Source organism: Leopardus geoffroyi, chromosome C2 (genome assembly GCF_018350155.1).
Source record: "Leopardus geoffroyi isolate Oge1 chromosome C2, O.geoffroyi_Oge1_pat1.0, whole genome shotgun sequence".
In the NCBI taxonomy this organism is placed as follows: domain Eukaryota; kingdom Metazoa; phylum Chordata; class Mammalia; order Carnivora; family Felidae; genus Leopardus; species Leopardus geoffroyi.
Window position 1 is genome coordinate 48,288,046 of NC_059333.1, and position 23,120 is coordinate 48,311,165.

The following is a 23,120-nucleotide window of genomic DNA, read 5'->3' on the forward strand; positions in this document are numbered from 1 at the left end:
ATTTAGATAAATCTAATAATAATTCTAAGGACCAGACTATAAAAAAGACAAAAAATAGTCTTTCAGTATTTATTGGTCCATCAGTAAAAACACAAATTTCCTTTACAAAAATGGAAAAGACATTCCTACTGTTGCTTTAATGAAGAATCATTTAGTAATTCAAAGCAAGAATACAAGCCCACAAATTCCACAAGGTGAACAACCATATGTGTAAGTGTTTTGCTCAGTTTTATTTAAGGTCAAAAATAATAAATTATTTTAAAGCAGTTCAAGTTACACAAAGAAGTCAATCGTAAAATCTAATTTTTAGCAGCAGTGAATTAATAAAAAATTATTCTGATAAAACGACAAAACACTCCAAAAATTTAAAAATCATCACCCTGTTATCCCAGGCAATGCTGAAAAACTAAAAATCGACTCAAGAAAATCTAAAATCTGTAAGACAGTTTGCTAAATTCTATACCAATGGTGTACTAAATTCAAACACCAAATGAGACAGGGAACTTTTTGAAACTACAAAAAAATGTCAAAAAGTTTCATGTGTAAGAATTATTTTTTTTTTGTGATTATAGAACTAAAAGCTTTTATATATTTCTCATTCATTCATTATTCTTCCGTGATTAAACTTAAACTAACAAATGAAATAAAAATGACCAGAGAATTTCAGATTTGTCAGTAGCATTCAGAATCACCAATTTTCAGGGCTGGAAAAAATGAGACTGAAAGAGAGTATTTTAATTCTCTTATTGTATGGGATGACACTAAGATCAGAGTGATCAAATGACTTTCCCAAGGTAACTATGCTGGAGAGCCCACCACAAAGTGTTCTTCCAGCTTACTACACTGCATTTTTCTACATTTAAAAAAAAAAAAAAAAAAAAAAAGCTGGGGTGAGGGGGCAATGTTTTACTCTGCCATTGCAAAGACTGTCTCTGGCTCTCTTCATGGCCTAGCACAATGTCTGACATATATTAGGCATAAAGTTATGGTAGTTCACTCCCACATAAAACTTCCTTTAAAGCTTATTTGACTACTTAGCAAAACCATGTCTTTAACCTGAATAATGTAAGGTGGAAATGACTTGCAAATGTATTTAACTGGGAGTTTTTTGATCAAAGGTTTCAATGAACTCTGATTTACTCTGGAATTACCACTGTACAATCCGAGAGGCAGATAAAATCCTCCACCCCACCCTATCCCAGTATTGTTAAATGTAGCCAGGTCAATTGCCCACAGCTGTCAGATACCAAAAGGATTTAACAGTCTGTTCAACAAAACCATACAAAGTAGTTCAGCAGATACTCTGATGCATGGCCTGACATCAAAGAACCTTTATCACGCAGGCCAGGCTTGGTCTGGTAATTTTTCAGGTAAAATTTAAAACGAATTTAAGATGCTTCTACCCAGAAAGTTTAAAAACTCATTCCCATAGATAAAAAAGCAAATGATACTCAACACCATTTCGCTTTGCCAACCAACAGTCACTGTATTTACCCATCCCATACCCTGAGACTTCAAATAACGGGGTGGCTCATTATTAAAGGTTATTATCTATCAAATTCTAGGCCTTGGAAATCACAATTCCTATCAACCACAATGTACTAATCGTTCATGGAATTTGGCTTCCCTCACTAGTTAAACACAATCATATTTGCAATATCCCCCGTACCCAAAACACCAGAGATAAATGCTGTGTCACTCAGAAAAAACAAAAAACAACAACAAAAAAACCCCCACATATGTATTTTTCTGAAACTAAAAGGAAACTGTCAAAGAAGGCCGCTAACCTGTGCCCTCGGGCTATTCCAATCCCTACAAAAGCATCCAGAAATGTGCGTCCCTAAACTCATGGGCTTCCAGGCAGCTTTCGTCTGACGGGAAGCCCCCTGACCTGCACAACTCGTCAAGAAAAGGCTGCACCCGCTGGGTTCCACCTCCACGGCCCAGGGCTACTTCTCACCATTTCCAGGTGAGCACCGGAGCCATCGGGATGTCCGCTGCCCGGGGCCGGACTGGCCCTACCCTCCGGGGTCTTCCGCTCGCTGTTGCGCTTTAAGCCGCCGGCATCTCCTCGGCCCCCAGCCTCTCGGCGCCGCCGCTGCCTGCTCCACAGGTACATGGCACCTGCACCTAGCAGCAGGGGAGCCCCGACTGCCAGCGCCAGCTGCCATCGCGGCAGGCCCCCAGTGCCGGGGCCTGCAGTCGCACCGCCGCCGCCCACCCCACTCCCGGAGCTGGGCGCAGCCGCTGCGACCACCGCCGCCTCCACAGGCTTAGAGGCGGCCATGACTGAGTGTCCTCCGCCACCGCCTCACTGCTGGTCGCGGGCGCCTCAGTCACCAGGTAGCGTGCGAAGGAAGACCAGAAGGAGGGAAGGGAGGCAACGAGCGAGCGAGCACGCTGGGAAGCAAGAGCGGACGACAGAAAAGGGCCAGAGGTCACCGGAAGCCCAGGGCATGCCGGGCCAGACCCTACCGTCCTTCTCCTCCCGTCTTAACCGTAGGCGGGAACGGAAATAGGGGAGAATTACTTCCGGGTTAGGGGGAACAGGGCGGGAGGAAGTCGTCGTAAGTGGCTCCTTCTCTTTCTTTAAGCCCCCTCGCTGTTTGTGACACTAGCTTCTGGAGTCTTCGGCCTCCAGTGGTAGCCAGTGTCGTCCTCTCCGTCTTCAGAGGGTCCTCTTATCTTGAGAAGCGGAGGAGGGGCGCATATAAGTCGGATCTACAGTGCGCAGGCGGTCAGTGGAGGATTTGCAGCAGCCCTACGAATGGGCGGGAGTGGCTGAAGAGTTGTGAATGTTATTGGCTGGCAGGAGCGGTGGGCGGGGCGTAGCCCAAATAGCCCAATTTATTGGTAGAATTTGGGCCTCGTTTTCCCGTTTCAGCCACGTAGGCGCTTCTTAGATTCTCAGGTCCTGTAGCTTGGTTTTCTGTCTTCATGTCTGTGAAGCCAGTGGATTAGAAGGACTTGTAAAGGTGTGTGAAAGAAGAGCTCAAAGCTATAGGTAGCCTGTTGTGTCACTGATTCTTTTATTTCTACTATGGCCAGATTTTAGTTTGGAGGCATTTAGATTGGGGGCAGATAGCAGAAATCAGACTTGGGGGAAACGGGTAAATCTAAATTTGCTTCGGCCAAAACGGCTTGAGTCTCTATGGTTCACCGTCTGCACCAGTTACGAAAGCGATGATGATGTACGGGAACTGAGTGGGTAGAAATGCGAAGACCCAGAGTTCCCACCTACTAGCGGCTTTCCAGTACATATTTGTGCCTTGTGCTGGATTTCTCCTGACACACCAGCCCACATCGCGATCCCTGGAGCACCCGCGCCCCCCGCAGTGCTTTGATCCGCCCGCTGCCTTGGGTGTTTTGCACTAGCTGTCTCAGATTTCTTGCTTCATTCCTAAACCGAAATGTCAATCCATAGCTTTCATGTATCGAATAGCTTTGTCAAGTCCTTTCCCCGTGTTCTGGACCAGACATCTTAAAATACAAGAATTTCCCTTGCAAGGAATTTTTCGGAATTCATAGTATTTTCAATTGGAAAAGGCAGGTATTACTAGAGAATCAATTCAGAGCCATGACTCCCTATTTCTAATACACTGGTCTGCAAACCCTTATATTAAAAATTTACAAATGATCATTTTGCTTTGGGGCACAACAGGATTTTCAACATCACAGTAGAGCTACATAAAGATTGAAATACAATGTAGTAAGTGGCACCAAAATAGACGGATTAAATTAGAATGGGCTGATTTGAATGTTTCAGGATCACTGCTTTTCTCCCGCTTCATGTAGATTCCAGTTAGTAAATTGCTTTCAGGTAAAGGGATTCCTTAGTAACAGACTAAAAGATGAGCTAAAAATAATAGCAATTGGGGCGCCTGGGTGGCTCAGTCAGTTGGGCATCTGACTTCGGCTTAGGTCATGATCTCACGGTCCCTGAGTTGGAGCCCCGCGTGGGGCTCTGTGCTGACAGCTCAGAGCCTGGAGCCTGCTTTGGATTCTGTGTCTCCCTCTCTCTCTGACCCTCGCCATTCATGCTCTGTTTCTGTCACAAAAATAAATAAACGTTAAAAAAATTTTAAAAATAATAGCAATATAATTGAGTTGATCAAATGGTGGTTGGGGTAGGTAGTCCTCTTCCTTCTTGATTCCCAAACCTCAAAGGAAAGTCTTCTGACCCTTAATGTAATTTCACCCTTGCCTCTTCAGAATAGAATTAGGATTTTTCTTTCTTGAAATTTCCATTTTTCAGCAGCCTCGGGGGATTGTAGAATGCTAGTAATTATTGGCAGGAACTAAGTCATTTGAAGGTTTTTATTTTTAGCTGTTACTTATTTATCAGAATAGGTAACATTGTTATGGTTGCAATACAAGTTATAAAAGTTTTACTGTGAAAAATCTCCCTGTCCCCAGCCACCCAGGTCCCCTTTCCAAAGACATCAGTGTTAGAGTTTCTTGAAACACTTTAATATTTATCTAAAGGGCTGCTTTTGTTGGTTTGATTTTTAAGGTTGTCATCAGTAGATGAATTTGTTCTTGTTTCTTTTGTGATTTGTTAAACATAACATTTTCATTCCCTAGCCTATTCATCTTTTTTCCCATTTTCTCTATCATTTCCTAATTGATTATAGTATAGAACTGCATGTCACTAGTTTTTTTTTTTTAATTTTTTTTTTTAACGTTTATTTACTTTTTGAGACAGAGAGAGACAGAGCATGAACGGGGGAGGGTCAGAGAGAGAGAGGGAGACACAGAATCGGAAACAGGCTCCAGGCTCTGAGCTGTCAGCACAGAGCCCGATGCGGGGCTTGAACTCACGAGCCGTGAGATCATGGCCTGAGCCGAAGTCGGACGCTTAACCGACTGAGCCACCCAGGCGCCCCTGCATGTCACTAGTTCTATGACCTTATTGACCTGATGCATAAATTTCTAAGCTGTGAAATAGGGAAAACACACCTCTCACACCTTTATATGAAAGATTTAACTAGATAATATTTAAGGTCTTCTTCGTATCTTGTTTGTTGCAAAATAGCAGGCATTCACTGCTTAATTTTCTATTTCTAAAATTTGAAAGGAGAGAAGTAAAATTGTTTCTAAGAAAACTGAAGTTTTGTGTATGTGAACACAGACATTTTCTTTCTCTTGCTAGATTCATGGAACTCAATAGAAGATTTATCTCTTCTCTGGTCTGTATCTTAGGAGTCAGTTGAATGAGGTAGAACATCTAATGGACTGGGATGCAAAAGACCTGAGTTTTGTTTTGTTTTAGGTAGGCTCTATACCCAACATGGGGCTTGAACCCATGATTGTGACATCAAGAGTTGCATCCTCTACTGCCTGAACCAACCAGGTGTCGCAAGACCCAAGTTCTTATTCTAGATTTTAATACTACTGAGCTGTGTGTGTGTGTGTGTGTGTGTGTGACTGTGAGCACCAATGTGACCAGTGGATTCGATGATTTCTTTTTTTAAAATGTTTATTATTTTTGAGAGAGAAAGCATGAGTGGGGGAGGGGCAGAGAGAGAGGAAGAGAGAGAATCCTAAACCGGTTCCGCACTCAGCCCGTGGGGACCCCTATCTGGGGCTCTAAGCAGCTGGATCTCAAGACAGTGAGAGCACAACCTGAGCCATTATCAAGAGTCGGTCGCTTAACTGACTGAGCCACGCAGGTGCCCCAGATTAGATCATTTCTAAGGCTCCTCACAGCTTTAAAATTGTATAATTCTATGCCCTTAATTGTCATTGCTACCTGAAAGACTTTATTATTTGTAGAATTGGTAGATAGCTGCTTGGTTGGTGTTCAAGCCTTCCAGTTAGTCCACAGACCCTCTTTTCTCTATTTTATCTTTTCTGAATGCTGTATTAGGTTCCCAGCTTCCAGAACCTCTCTTCTATGTGTTACTCTGCACCTAGCGACTAGATTACTCTTCCCAAAGCATAACTCCAATTTCATTCTTGAGCTCAGAAACTTTTAGACCTTCTCTACTTGCTATAAGGTTAAATGCCTGCCCACCCCCACCTCCTTCCATACACTTCATCTATTTTATTGGTCAACATTCATAGCACTTGGCAGTATTTGAAATTATTTATTTATGTGACCCCTCATAGGACATAAACTCTACAAAAAGTTTGTTCATCTTGTACTCCAGAGCCCAGAAGATAGTGTAAGGGTTAATTTTATCTGGTCAACTAGTCCACATGGTGCCCAGATATTTGGCCATATATTATTCTGGGTGTGTCTGTGAAGCTGTTTTTGGATGAGATTAACATTTAGGTAAAGCAGATTGCTCTTCCTAATGTGAGTGGCCCTAATCAGTTGAAGGCTTGAAAGGAATGAAAAAGCTGACCTTCCCTCAGTAAGAGGGAGGTTCCACTGCTTGACTGCCTGTAGCTAGGACATTGTTTGTTTTTTTTCTTTTTCTTTCTTTTTTTTTTTTTTTCCTGCCTTTGGAATTAACTGAAGCATTGGCTCTTGGGTCTTGAATTTGCCAGCTTTCAGCCTGCAATTTGCACCATCAGCTTTCTTGGGTGTCTCTCAACTACAGATCTTGAGACTTCTCAGCTTCCATAATTGCATGAGTCCCTTCCTTATAACAAATATCTTTATAAACATATATATCCAATAGATTGTTTCTCTGGAGCATGCTAAGTGATACAAATGTTGGTACTAGGAGTGGAGTGCTGCTGTGAGAAATATCTAAAAATGTGGATGTGGCTTTGGAGTTGTGATGGGTGGAGGCTGAGAGGGTTTTCAGTTATGTGCTAGAAAAAGCCAAGATTTCTGTGAAGGAACTATTGGTAGACAAAGACAGTTAAGGCAATTCTGTTGAGGGCTCAGAAAGAAAAAAGTGAGAGATGGAGACCAAGCATCCATTTTCTTACTGAAATACATAAATAATCATGAACAGAATGTTGGTTGATATATAGATGTTAAAGGCTCTTTCAGTGAGGTCTCAGAGTAAATGAGGAACAGGTACTAGAAACTGGAGGAAAATGATCTTTGTTATAAAGTGCCAAAGAACTTGGCTGAATTGTGTCCTAGTGTTTTGTAGAAGGTAGGACTTATGAGTGATAAAATTGGATATGGAAGCTGTGGTCTGGGTCCTTCCTATTGCTTTCAGTAAAATGGAAGAGGAGAGAGATGTACCAAAGAAGAAACTGTTAAGTAAAAAGGAACTAAAAACTGGAGGTTGGAAAATTCTTAGCCTATCCATATTGCAAAAGATGAGAAAGCTTGTTCTCAAAGAAACACTAATGGTATGGCTGAACAACTGTTTGATAGATCTTGAGTACAACTCATGAGCTTCATCAGCCATCTCAGCAGAGCCAGGAGTAATACCAGAAGAAACACTGCCAGCTGGGACTAAAGAGGACCAAAATGAAGGGGGAACAGCAGAATGAAGGAAGGCTATTGGACTTTTGTGATATATGAGACCATATGGGACCATAGAGCTACTCTGCTATAAGCATGCCTTATCTTTCAAAAGGGAACAATGACCCCAGAGGCTGTTCAAAAATGAGGACTGCCATTCCCACTACAGAGTCAGAGGGCAGGGCTGGTTCCTCCTGTATTTCAAAGGGTGGGCCCACCAGGTGCCTCAGAGGCAGTCACCCTTGTAGAAAGCTGCATGGACTGGGCTGTTCCCCTCCCTCACTGAGGTGACCCTGCCACCCAATTGGGCCTGGAGGGCAGAGTATGGAAACAAAGAAAATTATTCTTGAGCCTTAAGATCTAATGGAATTTGCCTTACTAAATTTTGAACTTTTTTGGGACCCCTCAACCCTTCTTTGATATTTATCCTTTTTGGAATGGAAATGTCTATAATCTGTCTGTCACATCATTGTATTTCAGAAGGAAATAACGTGTGGTTTCACAGGTTCACAGCTGGACGGGAATTTTGCCTCAGGATAAATCATATCTTAAGTCTCACTCAATTTTTTTTTTGTCATCCATGTTTGATTTGGATGATGTTGAAACAAGACTTTGGACTTTAGCTTTTAGAGTATATGCTGGAATGAGTAGTTGGGGGATATTGGGATGAAATGAATGTATTTTACCTGTGAGGACATGAGTTTTGGGGGAATAGTGCCTCACTCACTGTGCCAAAATCTGTATTAGTCTCCTAGGGCTGCTATAATCAAATACCATAGACTGGGTGGCTTGGACAGCAGAAATTTATTTTTCACAGTTCTGGAAGCGGGGAAGTCCAAGATCAAGGTTCTGGCCAATTTGGTTTCTAGTGAGAGCTCTAGTCCTGGCATGTCCTCACATGACCTCTCTTTTTTTTTTGTGGTAACTAAGGGAGAGAGAGAGAGAGAGAGAGAGTGTGTGAGAGTGAGTGCTTACGTGCACAAGTTCTTTAGTGCCTCTTCTTAGAAAGGCACTAATTGCATAGGACCAGGGCCCCACCCACCTTCATGATACCATTTAATTCGAATTACCTCCCAAAGGCTCCATCTCCAAATACCATCACATTAGGGTTAAGAATTCAACCTAAGAATTTGGTGTATGCAGGGGAGACACAAACATTCAGGCCAAAGCATATAGTCAGCACTCAATAGATACTGTTTTAAGGAAATGATATTTAAGGGTATCAAAAAAGGGGAAAAAATGACATTTAGGATAGAATAAATAGAATTTTCATTTACTTAAAATAGTCTATTTTAATAGTATATATAGTATATCTACTATATATGAGCCTTCCTTTAAACTCCCAAAATACTTCTCTGTAACTTTCTTAAAACAGAACTCTTTTTACCTTGTTTTATAGAATTATACTTGTCCTGCCTCATCTATTAGACTATAATCATCCTAGATCAGAAGGTATATCTGATTTATCTTTTATCTTATACAGTGCATAACACAATGTCTCCTGTAATGCTATATGTCAGAGCAAAGGGATATGCTTTCTCTTCCTGCATTGGACCTGCACAACAATATATATTTCCCCCTCACAACTCCTACAATTGCCATAATGATTTGTTCTCATGTGCTACCCATATTCAATTCTGAGTCCTTGAGGGGTGAAAATCATGTTCTTGTCATTTTGTGCTCCTACATCTATTACGTGGCTGAGCACACAATAATTGTTAACATACTTATTTTATCCATCCAACATGATACCTGAAACGTGGTCAGTGCTGAATAAAGAGTTGATGAAGGGTTTGTTGAACAATTCCCTGACTGCTGCTTCATTTCCATTACTGTTGCCAAAATTAATAATCTAATGCCACCATTGCTGTCCAACCACAGGTATCAGCTAAGAGACCAGCTCATGCTGTCACTGCTGCCATCACCAGAAATAGTCTGCTTCCCCACCATCCACCATCATCCTGTCTACTGGTTTCCAGTCCAAGCATGCTGTAGTCATTGTTACCATCTGCACCACTGAAGCTGCTTCCATTGGGACCTGACTGGTTTGTCCTTCATACCCTACTTATGATATATAGAAGTCCATGTTTCCTCTGAGCCCTCATGCTGTTAATTTTTCTCTAATTTTTCTCCTGATGGATTCCGCCTTATTCAACTTCCATCAAAGCATCAGTTAAGTGGGTGGTACTTCTTTGTTCTCAGGGGGAATGTCACTTTATGATTCAATCAAGTAGCTGCTCTTTTTGCTGTCAGAAGGAACCTCTGCATTTTTCCTTAACCCTAGCTCCCTCTCCTTAGCTGTGACTGATCGTGCATGCATATACTTGATGCATGCATTTGCTACCTTTCTGCCCACTCACAGATTTGTTAAGATCTTTCTATCCTCATCAATTTAGTTCATCACCACCCACAAGAATTTGTGTCATTTGCACATGTGGAAATGTTGCCTTGCTTATACTTATAAAGATATTATATATAGGTTACATGAATTGTGCCCTACACAAGAAGGCTGGATCAAGTGGGGGCTAAGGTTCAGCCTGCATTTTGTTCCTCATAGTCTGGTATCAGGCTGTGTCTGCCTGGAGAAAGGTGCTCCTTTTTCTGAATTGCATGAAGATACTGTCCATCACTAAATGATCAGCCTACAGTGGAATATCCACCAAAAAAAGGGTACCATTTTCTAATTCATTCCTATTAGACTAGGAACCTTGGTTATACAAACTTGATCTTAGCCTTGATCTAGCATTGAACCTGAGGACCTCTAGGCTATACTTCCCCTATCTTTACCTTTTGTTGTTTTTCCAAGCCAGTGGAAACTAGCTTCAAATCCAGCAATGAGGAGGAGACTCAATTTTGCTAAATTATGAAAAAATGTAAAACCATAAAAGATAGTTTCTGTGTCTATGTTCTGGTTAACTATTGCTGCTTAACAACCTATCCCAAGTAGCGGTGGCTTAAAGCAACTTAGTGGCTTTGAACAACCATTTTATTATATCTTAAAGTTTTATTGCTCAGGAGTTTGGGCAAGGCTTGATTGACTCTCCTGTTGGTGTCAATGGTTTATACTCCTGGCAGATGGCCTGATCTGGAGGGTTCCAGAAAGCTTCACTCAGTGCCTGACACCTTGGTGAAAATGGCTTGAAGACTGGATGCATTTCAGATTACTCAGGGGGACACCTTCTTGTGGCCTTCCCAGCATGGCTGTCTGGGCCATCTCAGGGTTCCTAGAGAGAATGTCCCAAGAGCCCTAGGAAGAAGCTGCATAGCTTTGTAAAGCCTTGTTCTGCCACATTTTATGGGTCAGAAATGTTACTGGGGCCAGCACAGATTCATGGGGAGGTGAATTAGACTCCAACTTCCCATAGGAGAAGTAGCAAAAAAGTTGCAATTATTTTTACTCTACCACCATCTTCTACTAAGATTTAACCAATGTTACTATCTTGCCATAATTGCCCATGACACAATTATAAAAACATTTTTATTATGGAAGCTTTATAAAGATCATCTGGAAGTCTAAATAAATTATCATACCTAACAATGAAATGTTAGTACTTTTCTCTTTTTTAAGTCAAGAATCAGTCAGGGATTTCAGGTTCTATTACATAGTACTGAAGGTGTTAGACAAAATAATAAGACAAAAAAGGAAATAAAAGGAGATTGGAAAGGAAGAAGTAACTTTTCATTATCTACAGACAATCTGGTTGTCTCCATAGAACCCCCCAAAAGTGTAATTTACTAGAAATAATAAAATAATTTAGCAATGCTGGTGGATGAAAGATTAGCACTGTTCTTAAACTGGTCCCTTATGTTTGCCAAACTATTGGCTGTTTTGTGGTTCTCCTGTTCTCAGGTCTGGCAGATGCCCTGTTGCTTCCTTCTTTTTCCTCCTGCGTGGACAACTGTCCCAGGTCTTGGCTTTTAGTGGTTTGACTCACACCGTCCACTTGGGGGCGGAGCCCATTTTGTCACCAATATTTGCTGTAGAGTTGTCTATGGATATGTTCCTCTACAATTGTTCTACTGGCTTTTTTATGTGGGGATTCAGAGAGATTGAAAACCTATGCTGTCTTCATTATTGTCATCCCCGAATACCTCTAGCTCAACAGCATTTTGATCTTGTAGCTACCCATTTAGAGAAGTTTCTTTTTCTTAGTAGTAGTCATTTTTCTTTTTACTTTTATTATGAAATAATTATGGATTCGCAGAAAGTTGCAAATAAATGCACACGGAGGTCCCATGTACCCTTCATGCCACTTCTTCCAATATTGACAACTTGCATAACTATAGGACAATATCAAACCAGGAAATTCACATTGATACAATCTACAAAATTTATTCAGATTTCATTAGTCATACATGCACTCGTATGTGTGTGTTAAAATTCTCTGCAGTTTTCACACATGTTTCATGTAACTACCATTGCAATCAAAATACAGAACTGTTCCATCATCACAAAGTTTTTCTCATGCTAAACTTTTATAGCCACAACCCCCTGCTCTCAATCCTTAACCCTTGGCAATCACTAATCTGTTCTTCATCTCTATGATTGTGTTATTTCAAGAATGTTGTATAAATAAAATTATATAGTATGAATTCTTTTAAGACTTTTCACTCAGCATAATTCTCTTGAGGGCAATCTAAATTGTGTATATCAAATCTGTACATTCATTCACGTGTAGGTTTTTGCATGAACATAGGTTTTAATTACTCAAGGGTAAATACCTAATAGTGCATTATACCCAATACTGATTTATTTTGAGAAAGAGAAAGAGAGAGAGCATGCATGTGCATGCCATGAGTCGGGGACGGGCAGAGATAGGGAGACAGAGAATCCCAAGCAGGCTCCTCACTGTCAGCACAGATTCCAATTTGGGGCTCGATCTCACAAACTGTAAGATCATGACCTGAGCGGAAATGAAGAGTCAGAAACTTAAACAACTGAGCCACCCAGGAGCCCCACACTTTTAGTTTTAAAATGAACTAGCAAACTGTTTTCCAAAGTGACTGTACCACTTTTAAGTCCTACCAGCAAGGCAAGAATGAGTTAGCTTCTCTGCTGCATCTCCAGCATTTGGTGTTTACCCTAGTCTTAATAAATTTTATCCATTCTGATAGGTGTTTAGAGTGATAACTGATTTTGTCTTTAATTTGCATTTACCTGATGGGTAATGATGCCGACACCTTTCCTTGTGGTTATTTGCTATCTATATATCTTTTTCAATGAAATGTCTTTCGTGTCTTTTGCTCTTTTGTTCTTTTAATGTTGAATTTTGACAGTTATTTATATATTCTAGAAACTAGTCCTTGTTGGATACATTGTTTGCAAATATTTTCTCCCAGTCTTTAGCTTTTCTTTTCATTTTCTTAACAGGGTGATTTACAGAGCAAAAGTTCTTAATATGATGGGATCTAGCTAATCAGTTTTTCCTTTTATGAATTATATGTCTACTGTCAAATCTAAGAACTCTTTGCTTTGTTATTTTTTATTTTTTAAAATTTTATTTTTAAAGATTTTTTTAAAATTTATTTATTTATTTTGAGAGAGAGCGTGTGTGAGTAGGAGAGAGGTAGAGAGAGAAGAGAGAATCCCAAGTAGACTCTGTACTGTCAGTGCAGAGCCTGATGTAGGGCTTGATCCCACAAACTGTGAGATCACAACCCTAGCCAAAATCAAGAGTTGGACACCCAACCCACTGATCCACCCAGGTGCCCCAAGATTTTATTTTTAAGTAATATCTACATCCAAACCTACAACCCTGAGATCAGGAGTTACATGTTCCACCAACTGAGCCAGCCAGGCACCCCTCTTTACCTAGTCCTTGATCTCAAATATTGTCTCCATTTTGTTCCCTAGAAGCTTTATAACATCACAACTTATATTTAATTCTGTGATCCATTGTGAGTTAATTTTTGTATAAGGTGTGAGACATAGGTCGAGATTCATTTTTTACTTTGTTTTTACTTTTTTTTTTTTTTTTAAACAGGGCAAACACACATGTGTGTGCACTGCCAGATGGCTGCTGGAAGATTCAGTTTTTAAAATGTGAATGTCCAATTGTCCCAGCACCATTTGTTGAATAGATTGTTCCTTACTCCCCACCCCCACTCTGCCAAAAGTGCTTTTGCATTTTTGCAAAATCTAGTTTAAATATATATATTTATATCTGTTCCTGGATTCTCTGTTCTGTTCCATTGGTCCATGTGTGTCTTTCTCTATCAATAGAACATTATTTATTATTGTAGCTATACAATAAGCCTTCACATTGTATAGCATGATTTTCCTACTTTATTCTTCATTTTCAGAACTGTTTTTAACTATTTCATGTCCTTTGAATTTCTATAAATTTTAGGGTAAGCTTTTCTATGTCTACAAACACCTTGATAGGCATTTATATTAAACCTAGAGGTCAGTATGGGGAGAAATGGCATCTTTACTCTGTTGACTCTTCTAATTCCTGAGTAAGCCTTTCTATTTATTTCATCTTCTTTGATTTCTTTTTATCAGCTTTTTGTCCTTTTCAGCATACAGTGTCTGTACATGTTTTGTTAGATTTGTATCTAGGTATTTCACTCTCTTTGGAGCAATTGTAAATGGTATTATAATTTTAATTTTATTTCTGTGTGTTCATTTTCAGTATGTAGAAAATGCAGTTAATTTTTCTTTGTATTGAGTCTGTATCTTGTAACATTGCTGAAACTCACTTCTAGGTTCTAGGAGTGTTTTTTGTATATCCCTTGGGATTTTATATAGAGACAATCATTATCACAAATAGAGACAATTTAATTTCTTTCTTTAAAATCTGTATGCCTTCCCTCACCCCACTTCCATTTTTCTTCCCTTATTGAACTGGATAGAACTTCTAGCACTGTGTTGAATAAAAGTGGTGAGAGTGGGAATTCTTGCCTTTTTCCTTATCTCAGGGGGGAAGCTTTCAGTCTTTCCCCATTAAGTATGACATGCATGAGTTGTTTTAAAATAACATCTTTCAGGGAACCTGGGTGGCTCAGTTGGTCAAGCCTCTGACTTTGGCTCAGGTCATTATCTCACAGTTTGTGAGTTAGAGCCCTGCATCAGGCTCTGTGCTGACAGCTCAGAGCCTGAAGCCTGCTTCAGAGTCTGTGTCTCCCTCTCTCTGTGCCCCTCCCCTGCTTGTGCTCTCTCTCTCTCTCTCTCAAAAATAAATAAACATTAAAAAATTTTAAAATAGCATCTTTTCATGATTACAAAAGTGATGCATAATCACTTGAAGAGAATAGAAATAAGTATAAAGAACAAATTAAAATTATCTGAAATCCATGATTCATAGTTGATATTTGAGATCATACTAATGAATTGTATATATTAGGTTCTCCAGAGAAACAAAACCAATAGGATGTGTGTGTGTGTGTATGTGTTATGGAGAGAGAGAGAGAGAGATTGAGAGAGAGATTTATTTTAAAGAATTGGCTCACATGATATGGAGGCTGGCAAGTCCAAAATTTGCAGAGTGGGCCAGCAGGCTAGAGACTCATGGGTAAGCAATATTGCAGTTGAAGTACAAAGGCAGTTTGTTGGTAGAATTCCCTGTTTTGGGGGTAGGTCAACCTTATTTTCTATTTAGGCTTATTTGATTAAATGAGGCTCACCTGCAGTATGGATGGCAATCTGCTTTACTCAGAGTCCACCAGTTGAAATATAAATCTCATCCAGAGATCTTGCCATTTGCAACAAACATGGATGGATCTAGGGGTCTTACGTTAAGTGAAATAAATCAGATTGAGAAAGACAATTAACATATGATTTCAATTATATGTGGAATCTACAAAATAAAACAAATGAATAAACAAACAAAAAAAGAATTAGACCTATAAATAAAGAGACCAAAGTGATAGTTGCCAGAGGGATGGGCAAATGGATGAAGAGGAATGGGAGATACAGGCTTCTGGTCATGGAGTGAAGAAGGCATGGGAATAAAAGGCACAGCATAGGGAACATAGTCGATGATATTGTAATGATGTTGTATGGTAGCAGACATAGCTACACTTGTGGTGAGCGTAATATAACATATGGAGATGTGGAATCACTATGTTGTACACCTGAAACTAACGTACCATTGTGTTTCAACTATATTCAAAATTTTTTTGAAATTTTATTTGCCATAAATAAATAAATAACAATTTGCACTTAAAAAATGTAAATCTCATCCAAAAACACCCTCACAAAAATATCCAGGATGATGTTTGACCAAACATCTGGGTAACATGGCCCAGTCAAGTTGACAAATATTTTGAGAAGTTTTCTGTGTCATTAAATCCCTCACTTTTTTATGATTGCACAGAATTCTGTTATATGAATATATCATAATTTATTAGCATGGTCTTCAATTGTCATATGTTTAAGATGTTTCCATATTTTTGCTATTTTAAATAATGTTATGATGAACAGATATCTTTTGTTGTACCTGTTTATATACCTATAATACTAAGAGAAATTTCTGGATCAAAGAATATAAATATTTTTTAAAAATCTTCTTAATACATCTTGCTATATTTCTTTCCAGAAAGACTATATTCATACTAACATTATATGGCATTTGATCCTCAGAAAATGTTGTTCTGGAGCTTCGTTAAAATTTTTATTTATAATAGTCTGAAGACCACCCATTGTTTACTGACTCAAACTTTCCAATTTCTTTTCCTAAACGTCATATTTTGTCACAGTTTCCTTTAAATGTTTGGTGGTCTACACCATTATTGTACATTGCATAATTTTGCCCCTCTTAGAAGAGAGCTCAAAAGATTCTCTAATTCCTTCAGTTCTTTTCTGAGGCATTTCTTATGGGGAGGCTTGTAGACTCAGATTAAAAGAAAGTGCTGAGACATTACCCTTAGTTTCAGTGAAATTGTAATTAATGACTTGGAGGAAGCCTTTTCTGAAGTATAACACACCGATGAACTAAACTGATAAAGTTTTCTGTTGTTGTTGCTGTTGTTTTTTTTACATATGGCAAATTTTAACAAGTAGGATGTGCAGTCTGTTTTAGAATAATAGCTGCTCAGGGATCAACAAGACCTTGAGAGGCCATAAAATTAATAATACTACTGGAGGCAAAGCTAGACAGATTCCATCTCTGGCAGATGAGAATGAATGCCATGCTTAAAGTTCTCTGTGGAAGAGATGATGTATTGTCTTATAAAAACCTATTCCAGCATCTAATGACTTTGACTATTATGAAACCCACCAGTAGCCCAAATCCTGCAGAACTTAATGATGCTTAATGCCAAAGTAACTAGATATTTATCTAACCAATATTTTTGTAGGCAAACCTTTTCCACCCTCATATACATACATTTTAAAAATTTATTTATATTGAGAAAGAGAGAGTACGTGTGTTTGTGAGTGATGGAGAGGAAGAAAGAGAGGAAGAGAGAGACTTCCCCAAGCAGGCTCCATGCTGCCAGCTCAGAGCCCATTGTAGGGTTCAAACTCACCAACTGTTAGATCATGACCTGAGAGAATGAGAAAATCGGAGGCTTAATGGACTGAGCCACCCAGGCGCCCATCCTCCTCATATATTTTTTACATCAACAATAGTATATTTTAAAAATAGTTTTCATGATATAAGCTACATAACTTTTTAGAATAAGAAATAATGATGATCTGCTCTCAAAGAATACATACTTTCAGACCCTTGGTTAAACACCAAGCAGTCGTGCCTTTGATGATCACTTCAACAGTGTAACTTGATACACTGCAAACTTCACAGTGTAACTTGATAACAATCATGGAAATGGATGACTACATTATGACATGTTGCCTGCAAAAGAACATTCTAACAACCAGGACACTAAATATAACAGCACACAGTTTCAAATATTCAAGCACTGCTTTCTGGCAAGTAGAAACTGTATAAAAACTGCTGATGTATTTTGACTATACATAAATATATAAGGATGTAGCAGCTCAGTTCTCCCATACATAGCACCTCCTTTCTCGAATAAGACTGGCTCAGGAAAGCTTGAAAATAGTATGGGGAATAATTCTTCCCTTTAACTGCCAAGGAAAAAAATGAACTAAAAAAATAAATCACTATAACCATAGGGGCTATAGAGAATGAAATAAATAAAGGGAAGGCATTGCAGTAAATAAAGGGAAATAAATAAATGAGAGAATGAAATAAAGAGAAAATCATTTTTTTCATGATAGTAATCTCCTGAAGCAGTGAATGTGAGAGGGGGCATCGAAAAGCTGCTTCATTTTCACATAGCCCAAGGATTATTCTCACTGATTCCCTGGGCACCCATGATGTCTGACTGCTTTATGAGAACACACACACCACAAGCTTCCTACCCTCGAAGGGAAGGTAATTCCTTTCACATTAAGAATGATAAGAAAACACACATTTAAGCTTTCTAGAAAACTTCAGCTGTCTTGGCCCCTTTGACACTTTTGAGTATACACTGTGGGCCTGGCAAGGCAGAACATTAGAGCAGGGGCCAAAGGGCAGCTCCCTTTGGTCCAGCGCCCCTGGCACTGTCTCCTCAAGGCAGGTGTTCAGGGCTCTGCCAGGGGAAGCTGGTGGCCAGGCTCCCAGGTTGGGACATGGCCTCCTCTTGTGCGAGGGATTCTAAGACAGACTGTCAGAGCAGTTCTCCGCCAGCTGCCAAGACCTGACAACTGCTGCTGCTGTCCCCTTGCTGCTCCGGGTTTGTTATAAGGACCTTTGTTCAGGCAAATCAGGGAGCCATCTTTCTCATACCTTTAAGTAAATGAGCTAAAGTAGGAGAAAAAATGGAAGTGGTCTGATTTTATATAATGTAGACCAAATCTTTTTCATTTGGGGGGTAACTTCATAGCTTATTTCTTTGGGAGAATTTTTGGCCAAAGTTGTGAAGGGTTCCTTTTCCTTCCTGTATTGGGGAGTCCTGGAGACCAGCCTTAGGTGCAGTGACTCACAGGACTCACAGGGCTCAGCATGCAGTTGATAAAATGATGCAAAGAAAAATCATCAAAGTAAAAAGACACATAAGTGAAGTCTGGAGGAAAACTGTCTCAAGCTTCCAAGAGCCCTTGGAATATAGAACATGCTTAATTCTTCCATTAATGAGAAGTGTTGTTTACCAGAGAAACTCACCGGGAACTCAGACCCCAGGCCTTTTATTGGATGATGGTCATGAGGCACACACTGTCTAGCATGTACAGAAATTCCAGACTTTCAGAAAAAAAAACTAGTTGTTCAGCATAAACCAAAGTTTGGATAAGCTATTTAGACTACTCATTAATTAGGGTGAATTTTATAATACTAGGGAAAGTTAACCAGCCAGGTTCCCAGATGCCAGTCAAGGGCCAACCTTGCAGGAAGGCTTTTCTAAGGATATGTAGTCTCAGGCTACTATGCCAACTCTTTTCCACATAGTCTACCCCATTTGGCCAAGACGTTTTTAGAGCAAAATTATCATCAGTAGAACCCCATGCGGCAGGGTGAAGGCAACTTGCTGTACGGACTCTCTTATGCCCTCCACAGTCCTGGATTTAGCCAATTAAAACAAATCCCACTGGGACGCCTGGGTAGCTCAGTTGGTTAAGATTTAGGCTCAGGTCATGATCCCAGGGTCATGGGATTGAGACCTGAGTTGGGTTCTGTGCTGAGCATGGGGCCTGCTTAAGGTTCTCTCTTTCTCTCTCTCTCCCTCTCTCTCTCTCTCTCTCTGTCTCTCCTTCTGTCTCCTCTTCTGCCCCTATCCTCTGCTCGTGCTTTCTCTCTAAAAATAAATTTAAAAAATTAAAATTAAACAAGTCCCATTAACAATAAAGGTCAGGGGCTCCTAAGTGGCTCAGGCAGTTAAGCGTCTGACTTTTGATTTCAGCTCAGGTCATGATCTCGCGGTTCACGACATGATCTTGTGCTGACATTGTGGAGCCTGCTTGGGATTCTCTCCCTTTCTCGCTCTGCCGCTCCCCCACCAATGGGCCCACAGGCACTCTCTCTCTCAAAATAAATAAGTAACCTTTTAAAAAATTAACAATTAAGTTCAATTTTAGTAAGTTAGGTGGCTCTCTCCTAAAGTTTTTGCATTAACTTTTTTTACTTGACCTAAGTCATCAGTTCAAGTGCAGTACAAGGCTAGTAAAGCTGAAGCTGTCCTGCATGTCTTCCAGAACTGAAGTGACTCATGAAAGTCAAGGTGCATGTATAAGATGTATAATCCCAGAGAGTACTCTTGGAAACAAAAAGTTTGCAATTGTTAGGTCACCCAATGAAGGCATACATTAGTTAGGCATTAGAGGTTAACAGGGCCCCCCAGTGTGGCTTCCCACTGTGGGTCCTTCTGCTCTAGGGTCTCTGTCCAGTCCAAGCAATGCAGTTGAGTCCCTAGTTTTAGAAGGACTTCCAGAAGGCAGTTTCAGCCAGTTTTGCTTGTTTTTGACATCAGTTCATTTGCCTCATGAGTGTGGACGACATCTAGAGGTGTTCTTCATGGGAACATAGGAGCTGCCCCACAGTCAGCACTGTCAGGTGTGATCATAGGTTCAGTAGTTGGTTTGAATTCAGGACCTCACAGCATCCTGGGAAGGCAACATTGGCATTCAGGAGTAGTTCTGAAAAACAGAGTAGTTATGAGAAATAGGGATCATTAATGTCCTCCTTCCTGCATTTCCCAGGTGCTGGGTGTGTGTGTGTGTGTGTGTGTGTGTGTGTGTGTGTGTGTGTGTTTTCTGTTATTACAAAATCAGTGTGTCTCATTTAATAATCATTACTTTATGTTTCTTCCCCAGTCATTTTTTATTCTCATTTTTCATCAACAAGGGTTGGGTGTAAAGAGGGTATTGAGAATTTAGCTGTTACTCCATGGTATTGCTACCTTGACATCATTTTGTTTGACCAAGCAGTGACCTTAAACTGACACTAGACCCCTCATACAAGCACATGCCCTAGATAGCAGTCTGCAGAGTCACAGGCACATGTAAGTTCCTGCTGTCACTTCCCCAACAGCCCTCGTGATCAACAATCTCCCCTGACCCCCTCTGCCTTCCCCTTATGGAGCTCCTTAAATAAGACTACCGTGTGGCTTATCAGACCCTGCCCTTTTAGCTTGAGTTGACCAATGTAACCTTAGACCTGGGAATCCCAAAGCACTCCACCTGCAGATTTTAATAAAAACCTGTGTCCCAGCTTCTGCCTCACTCTGTCGGCACTCTGCCATGACCTCCCCACAATAGCCCTCAAGGTGTGCCAGGTACTTCCTCCAGGACCTGTAAATAAAAAACTTCTCTATTTTAATTCTGCTTGTGGTCTGTTGTTGAACCACAGTTCACCATCTGACATCCCATGCTCCACTTAATAAGTGATAATTTAACAAATTCATAACAGAGGGAGAGAAGAATTTACACAGAAAAACACTGTTAATATAACTTAACCAGAAAGACATATCATCTTCAGGAACTGGTTAGGACAAAATCCTGAATTTTCAAAAGTTTTCAGAACATGTTTACATAACCCTCACCCTTTTCATCCTGATCATTTATTCAGTAATCAGCCTGAAAAAGAACAATCTTTGTTTGGGAATTGCTACATTTAATAATCAAACTGTCTAACTAAACAGAAAGGTAAGTAAAGTAGAATCAGGCTATCAGTCTGTCGTTGCAAATTTCAAATAATCTTGAAAGTCAGACATAAGTCAACAGCAGTGAGACATTCCTGAGCAGCGGGTGAGAGGAGACCCCCCTCTGTCAGGAGTGGAGTGGAGAGGTCTACATTCTGTGTTGTCTTCCAACTTAACAGCTTTCAATGGGAATCACACATTAGGTTCCTTGTGATCATTCATCTCAAATGCAATTAGCCCCTGCGTTAGAAATATACAGCCACTAGCAGCTTGGTTTCAGATGGTCCCATCAGAGAATGAGCCCTTCCTAGTGGGTATCTACAGGTGAGCCATGTAGTCCAGCCAGCATCCACAATGTTTCTGGCCCCACAGAGGGTTGTCTTAAGTCCTCAGTCGTCTTAGAGTCTGTTTGATTCATTTAGCCTATGTCTACTTTCCAAGATTGGAACTGTCTGTTACAGATGTTGTTAGGTTTCAGCATACCATTGGGTCCAGGCAATTAGGATCTCTGAATTCAGGATTCCAAAAAGCCAATGACTTTTCTTTGACAGCAGCAAAGGTGAGAGACTACAGGTTAGACAGTGGTGTTCCAAGGCTTTTTAAGCCCCCTTTATCTTGTTGGACTTAGAGTTCAAATTGACCTACTCAAAAATATACACACTTAGTCTAGAAAATCATCAGCCTGTAAGAGTCAGACCTCTGATTTTACAGAAACTTATCATCAAGCTAAAAAACTACTTTTTTAAACCTCAAAAACTATATTTTCCTTTGGAGAATATTTCTCTTTATGTTGTCTGCCTTTTCTCATAGGGTCCAACAGGCAAAAATCATAGCAAAAATAATTAGTTATGAAGATTTCAATATTCAGAAGTTCAAAGAGTTTAAATTTTTAATCCATCCAAACAAGAAAGTTATGTTATATTAACACTTTTATTGGGAGACTTCACCAGATTAGAATAATCCTTCTAGCCTTTATGAAATTACAAGCATATATTTTTTACATCATTAAAAAAATTATATACCCAGATGCAATAGCCATAAAACAAAAAATAAACACATTTTAGAAAGTCTCTTTCTTGCTCTTTCTTTCTTTCTTTCTTTCTTTTTTTTTTTTGTTGCAAGTTTACTCAAACCTTAGCAGTAAATTCAACACTTTTAGGATTTACATTACAACTACTGAGAGATCCCAGCTGGAATGCAACAGGCTGCTGCACCAGTGGGTAGATTGTTATTTTTCCCCTCTTCTTCTCCCACCCCCCCATCTCTGTCTTTTTTTCCTAATTTGTGTAAAGTTTTCTCCAGCCTTGGAACTGACTTAATCTTATTTCCTCCCACTTGGAGGAGTGAACAATACAAACATACAACATTTTGGCTCACACAAAATGTTTTAAAGGAATGTTTGAACCCTTTCTCCTCCCACCTGAAGGACAGAACAAAACCTAAAGATGTCACCCAGCCTGCACTTTTTAATTCCTTCACCTTAGCTACCATGGCCGAAAGCAGCCAATAAACCCAATTCTCCTAGGGTTGGATCTATCATTTTTAATTCCATAGGTAACCTTCACCTTTCACAAGAGACATCATCTCAGCTGCTGTTTCATACCACAGGTGACTAGGTAGCCATTGGGAGGTGAAGGTTCACAATTGTATCCCTTTCATACCTCCTTTCTCCAAACACTGTTTTAGCCATATTTCAGTGAGTCAGAGCTGTTTTTAATAGATCCCACTTCTGACACCAACTGGCACCCCAGTTTAAAGATTGCTAGAAAAATCCACAGCATATAGTTATACTTATGGATAAGATTTGTTACACTGAAAGGATACAAAGTAAAATCTAAAATGGTAAAGGGCATGTTGGGTGAAGTCTGAAGAAAGCCAGGCACAAGCTTCCAAAATATATATATATTTTTTCCATTGAAGCCTTATTATAGGATGTGTTTAATTTCTCCAGTAATGAGTTTTGGCAACACATGTGAAGTGTCTACATTCTCATTTGGGACTTAGTGCCCATGGTTTTCAATGGGTGCTGTTTATGTGGGGACCCTGCTATGGGCTGTATGTTGTAATCCTACAAAATTCATATGTTGAAGCCTAAATATAATATGATGGTTTGTAGATAACGGCTTTGGGAGATAAATGAGAGGGTGGAGCCCTCATGAAT

At 39.9% G+C, this 23,120-nt stretch overlaps 2 protein-coding genes across 4 annotated transcripts in view; one reads left to right on the forward strand and one right to left on the reverse strand.

Annotated features, from left to right (window-relative positions):
• Positions 1–2,554, reverse strand: part of TOMM70 (translocase of outer mitochondrial membrane 70) — a 34,593-nt gene extending 32,039 nt beyond the window's left edge. The window contains exon 1 of the mRNA XM_045501780.1: positions 1,961–2,554. Within this exon, the coding sequence (XP_045357736.1) occupies positions 1,961–2,287 (327 nt within the window). The 5' untranslated portion in view covers positions 2,288–2,554. The remainder of the gene's footprint in view (positions 1–1,960) is intronic.
• Positions 2,555–2,626: 72 nt separating this feature from the next.
• The window catches only part of LNP1 (leukemia NUP98 fusion partner 1), a 38,347-nt gene continuing 17,853 nt past the window's right edge, over positions 2,627–23,120 (forward strand). Inside the window, exons 1-2 of one of the 3 annotated variants that reach the window (XM_045501784.1) lie at positions 2,627–2,737; positions 9,257–9,420. The gene's annotated coding sequence lies outside the window, so the exon portion shown is untranslated. Of the gene's footprint in view, positions 2,738–2,885; positions 3,005–9,256; positions 9,421–23,120 lie in introns of those variants that run through there. The other 2 variants (XM_045501783.1, XM_045501785.1) reach the window with 2 other exon arrangements.